General features: G+C 45.6%; 1 protein-coding gene across 2 annotated transcripts in view; it reads right to left on the bottom strand.

The window, feature by feature from the left end:
- The window catches only part of UBASH3B (ubiquitin associated and SH3 domain containing B), a 144995-nt gene that overhangs the window by 12963 nt on the left and 118827 nt on the right, over positions 1-13205 (bottom strand). For both annotated transcript variants that reach the window (XM_007128970.4, XM_007128971.4), the window contains exons 6-11: positions 10377-10585; positions 6181-6313; positions 4653-4773; positions 3892-4014; positions 2517-2609; positions 1145-1289 (exon numbers count right to left, since the gene is read on the bottom strand). In XM_007128970.4, coding sequence (XP_007129032.1) covers positions 1145-1289; positions 2517-2609; positions 3892-4014; positions 4653-4773; positions 6181-6313; positions 10377-10585 — 824 coding nt within the window. The remainder of the gene's footprint in view (positions 1-1144; positions 1290-2516; positions 2610-3891; positions 4015-4652; positions 4774-6180; positions 6314-10376; positions 10586-13205) is intronic.

The following is a 13205-nucleotide window of genomic DNA, read 5'->3' on the forward strand; positions in this document are numbered from 1 at the left end:
GCGGAGCGGCTGGGCCCGTGAGCCATGGCCGCTGAGCCTGCGCGTCCGGAGCCTGTGCTCCGCAACGGGAGAGGCCACAACAGTGTGAGGCCCGCGCACCGCAAAAAAAAAAAAAAAAAAAAAAAAGGAATGAAAGGTCAAGGGATAGCCCAAGGAAGAAAGTTTTGCTTATATTGGTCACTTGTTCCAACCTCTGTTTTAAGAAATGCATTTAATTCCCCACTGTAATGGTTGTGAATATCTGTCCTTCTTCAAAGACATTTTACAAATGTCTGGATGGATTTTTTTTTTAACGTTCAACCTAAAACTTTATTGCACACTGACAAGATAATCAGATATATTTTAAACACTTAATAAGAACAACTAACAAAAATATTTAAACCAAATACAGGGGGTTAGAGAGAAAAATATCACTGCTTACTAAAAATATTTAAAATAAATATTGCTATAAAGAACACAAAAAGCATTTTTTTTATCATGTTACTAAGAAGCTCTGAGTGGATTTCTGATGGTTAATGTAACTATGTTACAATCTACAAACACTTCTTTCTAATAATAGTCTAATGGAAAAAGCAAAGGACTACTATAAAGCAGATTACACAGTGTTTGGCACACAGAAAATGATCAATAAAGGTTAGTTATTATTATTGTCAGATGTGTCCACTACATGTATAACTAACTTTTGGCAGGCCACAGAACTCTCATATATGAAAGTGGCTTGCCTCCATCCTGGGGTTATAGCAATAATGAATGAAGATAATTAAAAATGCTTTGAAAAATCGAAAGCGACAATCCAAGGCAAGACACCATCATTTCCCTTATTTCCCAACAGGCTTCTGAACTGCTTTATCATTAGCTGGTGTGTGCTCCTGACATGCGAAGTGGTTTTATTATTCACTGAAATCAATGTAGTAAAGTCAGAAAACCCTAGTGCATGTGACGGGAGACATACTCCACACCAATGCCAAATACAAGGGAATGCTGGCTTTCTCCATTTTTTTTTTTTTAATCATAGCTTGACTTCCACCAATATGGACAACTGGCTGTGGGCTACATCTGGTCCTTCATCTCCTTAATTAGCCTGGCCTGGTGGAGAAGAGTACTTCCACATTGGCCTTAGGAAACAGCGGTTTCGGAGGGTTACCTGTAGGTTGTATCAACACTCAGGTTGGCTGCAGCTAACTCTGATGGAGGTATCCACGCAGGTAATGTGTTCCCAGCAACCCATTTTGTCCACTCAAATAAACCAGGCTCTACGCGGATCTTCAAGTGATTTTCTTGTTGTAAACCTTAGAGGGAAAATAAAATGCAGGTGAAGGAAGTATTACTATGTTCTCAGTGGAAAAGTAAATTAGAGGCCAAATTGTTACAAAAATGCTCATAAATCTTCTATTCTCTTTCCTATCAGATGCTATATATAGCTTAAGGAAGGTAAAAGCATGCAGGTTTGGACAAAGTTTTTTAATTTTTGTGTTATAAACACGTGAGTTTAATATTCTGGCCACATCACCAGGATGTATGCTGGCTTTAAATGGTATCTGATTAAAGAAAAAGTCATTATCCATATAATTTATTACAGTTCTGTGACTACTATAATTCCTCTTTCTAAAGTAAGTTCCAAGATGTTCTTACCAAGAAACTTCAGAAATTCTTAGTCCACTGTTTTACAATAGCTTACATTATATTTGCGTATCATATAGATTGTTCATTTTCTCTACTAGAAAATCCAGTGTTGAATATTTACCAATGACAGCGCACAAGTCCTGTGTTTTGTGATTGTGTAATTGTCCTCAGAGTGGGAACTGTCCCTGTTTAACTCTTTGTATTGCATTTAGCCCAGTTTTTCCTTGCAAATGTGATAGATAATGCGTTTGAATACATAGATGCATTCTGGCTTACTAGAAGTCTTAAGTGTAGTGTAATTTCTTTGTTGGCTCAGCTTTTTCTGGCTTGTTTGTTTGGTATAAGTAAACAGTCAACCCTGTTTCTTCTAGTTTTCCTTCCAGTGAAATGAGAATGGAGATTCCTGTAACACAAGCTTCCACGGATTTTAGGGTAAAAGCTGAATATCTTCAATAACAATGGTACTTTTGAATTTATTCCAATTAACTAAAGAAACAAGGGTGATTGATTAAGATTTACAGACACCTAGGAGCACTGTTCCCTGTTGTAAAGAGGCAAACAGAGCAAAGTGGGAGGAAACAAAGAAAAAAACAAAAAAGGATCACGCTCTGTAGGCTCTAAATTACTGCCAGAGAACAATATTTTACAAGCCTCTAATTTATCGAAGAGAGCTTTACACTTTCAAGAAAAACATTATTTGTATATTCTCTTGATCTCACTTCTGCTGCCAGAGTATGATTTGGGGACTTTTGCAAAGTCATCTTCCAAAAGAATCATTGCTAAACATTTCAAATGCAAAGCTTTCAACTGCCTCGTGTCCCCTGAGTAGGATAATTTGTGTCGGGTTGCCTGGAGACGGAGGGATGGACTAGCTGACCTTTATCAAGTCTCACCTTTCAGGATGTTGTACGCAGTCTGGACACAGCGCAGGGATGGAGAGCAGTAGACATGGTCAATGATGGTGTTACTCTCTAATAAGGCTTCACCTGCAAAGGAAACCGGAGAAGAATCAATCCGATGATGTACGAAGCCTCAGCCTGACTCTCAGTGCTGGAGAGGGTGCCAGACAGACCCTGCAAACCTCTCTTTCCAGGTGGGCGCTCACATAGGGCCAGCAGTTTCAGTCTCATTTGCAACAACTCTCCTGACCAGTGTTTCTGTGAAAGACCAAGGGACACACCCTTCTTGTCTATTTTCTCTCTGTCTCTCTGGTCCTAACAAGCAGTAAAATGCCCGTTTCTCTCTCATGGATAAAGTCTGAATGTCTTAACATGGTGGTCAAGGTCTTCCATGAACTTGTCTGTCTCCGTCCCGCCAGCTTTGTCTCTCGCCCTGCGCACAGTCGATGCTCTAGAAACAAGACGGCTTATTTCCTCTGTACTCTGGATGCTGCTTCTCATGTCTATGACTTGATGTTGATCCTCCCACTGAGATGCTGTCCCACCTTCCTGCTAACTTCTCCTCTATTCTCCTCTTATGTCTTCTTTTGTGCTCCCATGATACCTTGTACATAGTTCTATTCTTGAGTAACAAGAATACTCTATATGGGCTTCCCTGGTGACACAGTGGTTGCGAGTCCGCCTGCAGATGCAGGAGACGCGGGTTCGTACCCCAGTCCGGGAAGATCCCACGTGCCGCAGAGCGGCTGGGCCCGTGAGCCATGGCCGCTGAGCCTGTGCGTCCGGAGCCTGTGCTCCACAACGGGAGAGGCCACAAGAGTGAGAGGCCCGCGTACCACCACCACCAAAAAAAAGAATACTCTATATTATTTATCCACTTACAAGCTTCACTGAGGGTGGGGACTCATGCTTAGGTCCCCAATACCTAGCATGGTGCCTTGCACAAGGTAAGTGATCAATTGATGTGTGTTACATGATTGAACAGGACAAGGCTGCTGGCTCTGTGTGGCAGGTAGGGACTAGACCTGCAAAGAACTGAGCATCTTGGAGACTGGTTGGCCTCTATATTTTCAGCCACTCCTGGGTTGCCTTCTCCACATCCTTGCGCTAGAAGCTGACCTGTCTGCCGCACCAAGCCTGACCCTGCCCCGTCACTGGACCACCTGCCCCTTGATAGGGATCACACCTTGTTCGCTTTGGCAAACCAACCCAGTGCCCTGAACCTAATGGTTACATAATAAATCCCTTTTGAACTGAGGAAATATAGTACTTGTAGGAAAGCCCTAGGCAGCATTCTGGCATACCCACTGGAGCCAGTCTTTGGAAGAAGTAACCAGGAAAGGCTGTGTGATCACTCCAGGACACTTACCCACGAGTCTTGCTTGCATACATCCAAACACGGTGATTGGAGCATCTTTCTCGTAATCTCGGAAACCACCACTCCGCTGAGGTAAGCTATGAGGCATGTTCAGGTTAGTGCGTATGTAGCGACCTGGAAAGAAAAGTCAGGCCAAAGCGACATGAGTTTATTTCCTTAGGGCTTCCATTGCTGGTCCTGCCAGCCCCTCCACTTCCATTCCTTTTTGGTCACAGAGACTGAACTGAGCTCTCTAGAAAATACTGAAGCTGACCTCCTCCCTTATAGTGTGTCTTGGAATCCACGCTTCCATTCTGCTGACGAAAGTGACAAGAGATAGTTTTTAAGTGAAAGTAACAACCAGACACTCTAAAGCAGGTAGGATTCTCTGATGTGCAAGCCTCCCTATCTTAAACATGCCACCCAAATGAAAATGGAACCGAAATGAGCTAAGGCGACTTACGAGAGGGAGGTCTGGTCGTGGAATCAAGACACCTGTCTCTGCCTCTGACTTTGCCATGTGGCTGTGGGGCAAGACATCTGTTTTTTTTTTGGTCCATGGTGTCCCAGTTTATAGAATGGGGGGCAAGAACACTTCTCTCTCCCCTAACACTCCAGACAATCAGGAAGGACTTAACAATGTAACAGATGACAGGCATTTTCTACAGCACAAGTAACCATAAATGACTCCATCTAGATAAAAGTAGCTTGACTCTGCCCCCTAGAGGCCGTGATAGGTATGCCAATGCTGAACAGGCCCACCAATTACTGACCTTTGGCGTCGAAGCACTGGGATAGCCAGTACTTCCCAAAGACAACATCCATCCTCTCGCCGTGCCGACACACGAAGAGGCATCTCTTTTGAGGGCCAGGCTGGCTGCCGATCCTCAGAGGCTGCAGAGAAAGAAAGGCTAGAAAGTAGACACGTCTCAGAGCTGGGTGCCAGGTGAGCTGGGCTCTAGAACAAGTTTCACTAATGTTCGATTGGGACAAGCCCCTTAACTGCCTCGGATTTAGGCTGGCCTATCTATAAGACGGGGGTGGTAAGCCTCATCTACTGACCTCGCAAGTTATTTTGAGGCTCAGATGAGATGCATTGCAGGTGCTTTGCAAAATAAGAAGGGCTATGAAAATGGTTTTATTGTTACCGCTGCTGCTGTTGGTAGGATTAGTATCTGGCCAATACTGAAACACGAAGACCACCTGAGTTACGGCTCAGAGGCAAAACTAGCCAGTATGGAGAGACAGCCATCTAGCGGGACAGCTTCTTCCCCTGACAAGATGCTTCATCAACTTCCTCAGGGAGTGAGGACTTTTATTACCACAAATACATCTGCCTCATCTCCATGTGTGGTGGTCCGAAGTCTACTCCGGCCAGGAGGTCCCGCTTTGCCCATTCTAATCGCAGGTTAGGCTCTGTTGTCTGGCTGCACGCAAGACGGTGTTCCCAGAAGTGGCTCGGGGAGGGCAGTTGCTACCTCTGGGTGATGAAATCGGCAAGTCTAGTCAAAGACTTGTCCAAATGGCTCTGGTTTCTATAACTACTGCGTGGATCCTTACAGATGTTTCTATGTTCCTTCTTTCTGATGGAGTCAGCTGTTCCCAGCTTCCTCAGTGCTGCCAGCTCCTACTGGCTTCACATTTGCCAATACAGTACCTACACTTTACAAATTCCTCCATTCTGTAACCTTTCTGGCATATATCGGACATACACCGAGCATTCACTATGTGCCAGGAACTGTGCTAAGAATCGTATCCTTATTTCCTTTAATCTTCACAATGGCCTGTAAAATAGATTAGATACAGCTGACCCTTGAACAACTTGGGTTTGAACCATGCAGGTCCAACTAATACACAGATTTTTTCCCCAAAAGCAAATACTACAATAAAATCTGCAGTGTGTTGAATCTGAGGATGCAGACCCGTGGATATGTAGGAACCAGACTGAGTAGGCGGAAGGCCAGCTAGAAGTTGCAAGTGGATTTTCCGCTGTATGGAGCATGGAGGGTTGGCATTCCTAACCCCGCGTTGGTCAAGGCTCGCCCGTGTTACTACTTTACAGATAACATATCATCCTCTCTGCAGAGCAGCCTTCCTTAGCAGCCTAGGCCCAGAGGTCATTGTCAGCACCACCCATCTGACTCTTCCTAGCCTTAAACTGTTATATATCTTTTAGGCTCTTGTGCCCTGAGAGATAGGTAACCCTTTGGGGGCGGCGAGGGCAAGGCCTCATCCTTAGTAAAAAGGTGCTCAGTGAATCCTGAGCAGAGCTGAGGAGGTGGCCCTGACAGTCAACTTTACCTGGGTGGGCTGGCAGATGATGGTCAGGGGCGCCGTGTCCCCCAGGCCCTGGTCCTCATACTGTCGCCTCTCCAGGATGCCATCCCCAAATGAGAGCGTGTTGGAAGATGACGTATTTAAGATCGAGTAAGAACTGCAGAGGAAGACAAGGAAGACGTTAACTGCTTTGGCCAGAAGTTATCAGCACTTCATCCCTGGGCTCCATGGGACTGTGGGAAACACTCCCTGGGGCAGTGCAGTGGGTGGGAAAGCTGAGCAGGGGGCATCCCATGCCTGCAGAGGAACATCTTTTTAAAAAATTGTTCATTGAAGTATAATTAACTAACTAACGATATTATATTAGTTTCAAGTGTACAACACAGTGATTTGATATTTTTATAAGGAACATCCTGTTTTATACTGAAGTCTTGCAGTTAATAAATTAGTGGTAGATGGATTTCTGTACTTGGAACAGATGCGTTCATCTCTCTGGGCAGGGATGGGGCCTGTGATTCTGTGCTTATTAGGATGCCACAGGCATGGCTGGCACCCAAAGCATGCTGCAGAATAATGAGGTATCAATTTTGTACCATTGTTTCCAGCTCTTTTTCCGGCTCAAAGAAATAAACAATTCCTGTTGCCTTTCATCTTTTCCATGGTGATTTCCATCTGAACTGACAAATAAGAGGGAGGATTCTGACCATCTCTACCACTTTGCCTTTGGCTCCTAATGGTCAAGGAAACCTTTGCCCATTACCCCCTACTCTACACCTCCTTCAGTTTCCAAACCCCTCCCCCCCATCTCAATCATACCTCCAACAAGATGATTAAATACAGCATTTTTCCAGAGGAGACCATTCTCACCAGATGTGTAGAGCTTTGAGCCAAGAGCTCTCATTTCTGGATGTAACACTGTAACTACAGAAGCCCCAAAAGAGGTCTTGCTGAAAGACAGGCAGCAAATCATGCTGTGTTTAAATTATTTTGATTAGTAAGGCCTCCAAAAAGCTTTATCTAATAAACGCTGCAATTCAAATATGGCTGTTAGGCAAATCCAACAGACAGCTCCTCCTGCATCACTGGGCAGCGTCAAGGGAGAGCATTTAAATTTTAGATTTCTTGCCTCTTCACAACTAGGGTAAAGTTCCATATGTATAAAACAGCACTGAATCTAAAATAGCCATTAGCTTTATGGTTATTTTTTAATATTTTTGGGTTATTTCTAAGGAAATCTTGTGCCATTCACACAGTCTAATAGGCTGGTCGTTTTCCTTTATTTTAAACTGAGACCCTCCCAAACAGCACACAGTTAAAGAAAATTCAGTTCCACTGTCTGATTCATCAAAGCTTCAGGGCCTGAGATGTCTGGATATATGGAATCATCCTGACATCTCGCTTGTACATGTTCCCTAATTTCTTTATTACAGCTGTGAAGACACTGATAGAATCCCTTCTCTCTGTCCTTCAGCTCAGCCAGCAGCGAGACTGCCAGCCTCCTTCTCTTCTCAACTGTCACTGTAATCAAAGGCCCCGACTCACTGAGGCAGTTTGGGGCTGTCAGTTCCAGTAAGACAATAGTCAGATGCTTCACGTTGAGTGCAGAGTAGGGAGAAAGCTGCACCTGATGCCCGGAACATCTTCTCAAGCATCGGGGAGACACTGGCACCTCCCTAGGACACATCAGGGCTGTGTGTCAGCCGAGAAGGACCGGCCAGCCTACCCCAATTTAGAGGACACGGTGGGGCTTTCACCAATTGAAACATATCTGGAGATACTCAGAGCCAGGTAGGGTGCTCTAATAAGGGTGGTAGGAAAATATTTCCTTAGGAGGGACTCAGAAAACTGAGGACAGGGGAGGAAGAGTTGTGAAGGGCTGCTGACCGCAAGTCCCTACTTGTTGCTTGAATCCCCTCCGCAACTTCCCATCAAGTCGGCCACGCCATGCTTGAGGACCCTGTGGCTCTCCCTCCCCCAGGCTACCTGTCATTGGGGGTGAAACAAGGCTGTCTTATAGCAGCTGGGCTCTGCCTCGCTGAGTCATTTCCACTTCTGGGGTTCATTAGGAAAGTGCAGTTCTTCTATAGGATCGCTTTTGTGGAAGAGACATTTGATTTGACAAGCATGTAAGAAGAGAGGACTAGAAAAGACAAGTTAGAAAAAAAAAAAACCATAAAGCCAATGGCTCTTGTAGATTCAGTGCTGTTTTATACATGGCACTGATCTACATAAAGCTAAGTCCTTTACAGCAGTGTTCACACACGCCTATAAGGGAAATGCAATTATTCTCTCCATTTCATAGATTAGCAAACAGGCTCAGAGACGTCATGTTAGTTGGCCAAGGTCACACAGCTGGTGAGTGGGAGAGTCAGGATTTGAATCTAAGACTACTGGAATAAAAATTCAAATTCTTAATTACAGTGTCCTAACACCTAGTATATTAGTATTTCCCCCACTCTCAGCCGGGTTGGCTGTGGCAGCTGATAGTGAAATTTCAGACATGCTTCCCAGGGAAATAACATCACTAGTAATCTCTCAACATAAAGGGAGATGACACACAGACCTCCCTGGGATCTATGGACCGAGGTCACCGAGGATCCCCCCCGTTTCAGCTGAGCTCTAACTTGGGCAAGAGTGGGTTTAGATGCAGAGATCTGAACCGGGTCAGCAGAACTTCTCCCACATACTCTTCCCACAGGGAGCCCTACTTTTAAGAATGTGATCTGGGAGCTGTATATCATCAAATAATCTTTTGATTCTCCGTTTCTTCACGTATATTATGCTTTGCTGTTTTTTTTTTTTTTTTTTTTTTTTTTTACAGGGATAAAACAGTGACTTTGGAAACCTAACTTAGAAACATTTCTGAAAAAGCAAAGGTCTGGGGGGACTTTCCTGGTGGTCCAGTGGCTAAGACTCCATGCTCCCAATGCAGGGGGGCCCGGGTTCAATCCCCGGTCAGGGAGCTAGATCCCACGTGTCATAAATAAGACCTGGCACAGCCAAATAAATACATAAATATTAAAAAAAAAAAAAAAAAAAAAAGCAAAGGTCTCAGGAACATGAGGCAGCTTTGACCTTCCAATTTGTGCACCCAAATGCTGGATGTTCATTGGGTGGGGATGGGGAAAGAAGAGGAAGGGTTGCTGGGGAGGCAGTTATTAAGGAAGAAGATATTCCTTCCCATCCCTGGGTTTGTGGTTTATCTGCTTGCTGCTAACCAGGGTAGGGGACCGTCTTTTCTTTTCTTCCTCCAGGCAAAACACTCACTGAAATTGCCCGTCTCTGTTATTACTGTCATAAAAGAGAAGCAGTGTTACACACCATGCAGCTGGTGCTCAGAGCTTCCGGCTCTCAGCCACGTTGGCACATGGCAAGAACAAGAGGGAGGAAAAACAAAGCAGCATGCACACCCTGGCCAGACGCCCGAGTGCACCAGGGAAGGGCTGGCTGGCTTTGAACTTCTCCGATTAAGAAACGTAAAATAGTAACAAAAGGCACCTCTCTCTCAGGACAAAGCTGGTCATACAGCACAGGTCACTCTCAACATGGGACCAGCTTGGTTTGGGGGCAAAGCAGGAGTGAGGGATGGGTGGAACGCTATCACTGTACAGAAAACTTGGGTGGGGAAGGGACCGCTTTCCTTTCTAAGGCTCTGGCAGTTGCCCATTGCCACAGAAATGGTCTCTGTCATCTAGGCATTCACAAGCCAAGTCTCAGGAGTTGCTCAGGGTCACCTCACGGTGCGGGGCAGTTAGGTTTCCTGACCCTTGCAAATCCTTTCACTACTGGTCTGGCTGGCATAGTAGGAATCTGTCCTGCTTCTCTGGGGAGTCAGACCCCTCTGTGCAATGACCCAAGAAAGAGTGGACAGATAGCCCCAAAGCCATAAAGACTCAGTGCTGGGATGACCCACACTGAGGCCAGAAGAGATGGTCCCCCAAGCAGCCTCAGTTTAGTCTCCAGTCAGGAACTCAGACAGATGTTACATCCGATGGGGGCAGGCGCAGTGAAGCAGGGCAAGCCATCTCTCATTTTTCTCATGCCCCAGCTCAGCCCTTCCCTGAAAGTCTGGAACCAATAGGGCTTTCTTCCCCCTCGGACTTCATTTACTGGTACTGCTGCCCTGCCTGTCCAGGATCAAGTCCGTTTCCCTGCCACCTCCTCAAACTCCGCAATGTTCTTTGAAAAGCAGCAGGCAAAGGAACTTAGCATCTGCTTACCCATGAAATATCCAGGTGCTGCACTCGTCAGCCTTGGTGATGTAGTTCTCAGGCAGGAGTCCGGAGCAGCCTGTGGTTAGGGACGTGCCGTAGATCCAGCCCTCGCTGGTGCTGGTCTGCTCCATGGGCGACATGAAGATGAAGTCCCCAGGGACCAGCTCCAGCTCATCGTCGTTCTGCGGGGTGTAGGGGTAGATCACCTGTAACGTCTGAAAAAGGAGGAGAGGGATGCGTGAGGCCCACATCTGACCCGTTCTTCTGAGCGCCTCCAGGGCCGGTCTGTGTGCTCTGCGCTACACAGGGCACACGTCCAGAAGCTGACATTGACGGGTGCCCCTGGGGTCTGCAGGCTCTGAGGAGATCTGGATTCAGATCAGAAGGCGTTTCTTCTCTTTTCAGGGTACTGTGAGTATGTGCTGGTGCTCCTGGCTATTTCCAGACTTTCCTTCAGGCATGTCTTTGCTTCAAAAGATACGGTTTTTAGAAATTCATCTGAAAACCTGTAGGCTCTCCAGTAAACTTCTATACAAACGGGGTTGGACCTAGTTTTCTCTGCTCCGTCTGCCGGGGTAGGTGCCATAATAGACCCTGGAAATGCAACTCATGGGAAGGGAGTCTTCCATGCAGGTGTCACCGATGCCCAGATGGAGACTCCCCTAGGAAGGCTTTGGGAATGAAGTGTTCTCCTTTCCATGTAACTCAGCGGCTTAAACAAGACATGGTCCCTGCCTTCAAGAAGCTTTCTTTAGGGCTTCCCTGGTGGCGCAGTGGTTAAGAATCCTCCTGCCAATCAATGCAGGGGGCACGGGTTCGAGCCCTGGCCCGGGAAGATCCCACATGCCGCGGAGCAACTAAGCCCCTGCGCCACAACTACTGAGCCCGCGTGCCACAACTACTGAAGCCTGTGCGCCTAGAACCTGTATTCTGCAAGAGAAGCCACCGCATTGAGAAGCCCGTGCACCGCAACAAAGACCCAACACAGCCAAAAATAAAATAAATAAAATTAAATTAAAAAAAAAAAAGCTTTCTTTAAACCTCCATTTTTAACAAAGGCCTGGAAAGAAAAATATCTTTCGCAGCCATCATTGTGTCATGTCTGTAACCAGCTTTTGTCAGTGAACAGATAGAGACCACGTGTTCCTTCTTTGGGCTCAGAAAAAGCCCCCAGGGCCAACCTCAGGCTATGCCACTTGGCTGATTTATTCCACTTTTTGCCTCCTTTTCTGGTATATAGAAACATCACAGGCATAGGCATGAAGATACTTTGGAAAACATTTATTTTACTACATTTTTGTTAACAGCAGGAGACCTCAATAGTAAGGAAAATATTTTCTGTGTTTCACACAAGGGCTAAGAGGGGCTGTTTTATCAGCTTTTCCCTTTGATCTTGAAGCTACTAGTGGCAGGCAAAATATTCTGGTTCCCACGTACAGGTTTTTACCTTTGGCCTCTGTTTTCTCATCTGTCAAATGATACCTGGACTATACAAGTTAAATGAGACAACCTAAGAAAACTCCTGAGGCCTCTGGTACACAGAAGAGCATAATTATTTCCATTGACCCACGATGGCTGGCTTTCCAGGGGTTATCATTCCATCTAGCTGATGCTGACCCCTGAATCCTGTGCTGGGTAGGCTTGTTATCTAATCAGCTCACTGGGGTCAAGGTGATACATCAGAGCAAGTCATAAAGAATTTCTTTCTGGAAGTTGCTAATGAGAGGAGCCAGTAAAAATATGATTTTTTTCCCCCAGAGAATGAACATGATAATGCACAGAACTTGACTACCTGCTCCCCTGGATTTCTGATGTCCCCTTCAGCTCTAGATCTTCTTCCATCCCATCGCCTTCCCACTCCTGCCACATACTCACTCGAACCATGTTTCCACACTAACCAGGAAGGTTTTTTTTGCTGGGTTGTTAAAACAGCTTAAAGAAAAAAAATATTCACAAGCAATCTCTTAAATCTATAGGCTAAGTATGTGTTGAGACACCAAAAGGAACATTCCTTTCCCTGCAACAGGGTGGAGAGAGGCACCAAAGTCACGGGGAACAAGTCTAAACTCAACTCAGGTTCCTTAGACTCTCAAGTGCAGCATAGTCCTGGCTAACGATGCCTTTGACTCAGCAGAAGTGTCTTTTCTTTGAGAACCTCAAAAATGACATGGGAGAAGAACTCATTCCTCCTTTCACTTGGGGACGCTGGGGTAAGTACTCTAGCTCTAGGTGATCTCCAGGGAGCTCGAGGCACAGAAAGGAGCAGAGGGGACATTATGTCCTAGGCAGAGAGTAGCAGACAATAAGGAGCTTTGATTTCTCAAATAATCAATAAAAAACATCAAGGTATTGCAGCAAATCTCAAATTATAACTGGTGCCCAGGTCCCCATAGCCCTTTCCCACTTACCAAAATCATGTGCAAAAGTCGGCCCAAGCTTGGGAGATCTCAGCTCACGTGCCTAGTTTTGTCCTATGTGATACTCTTTTATGTTTAGCATCTACTTGTAAGCACTCCTGAGTCTGTCTCAAGTATGTTTTCCCTCCCTTCCGACTTGGGGACTAAGCTCAAGGTTTGCTGACTGACATCTTGGGAAGGGCAAGTACAACCCCATGTGATGACAGGAACTGACCCTCTTTGCCTTTGAAGCCCTTTTTACTCTCAGTAACAATAACAGCTGTGGCAATTTTGTCATTGTCGCTATATGCCCACTCTGTGCTGGCTCTTATGGTAGGACCTTTCCATATGTCCTCTAGTTCATGCGACAGTCCAGCAAAATATCGTCGGCATTCTGCACACGAGAGAACTAAGGACTGGATTATTTTCTAGAAGTTGT

This window comes from Physeter macrocephalus, chromosome 16 (genome assembly GCF_002837175.3).
Source record: "Physeter macrocephalus isolate SW-GA chromosome 16, ASM283717v5, whole genome shotgun sequence".
Taxonomy (NCBI): Eukaryota; Metazoa; Chordata; class Mammalia; order Artiodactyla; family Physeteridae; genus Physeter; species Physeter macrocephalus.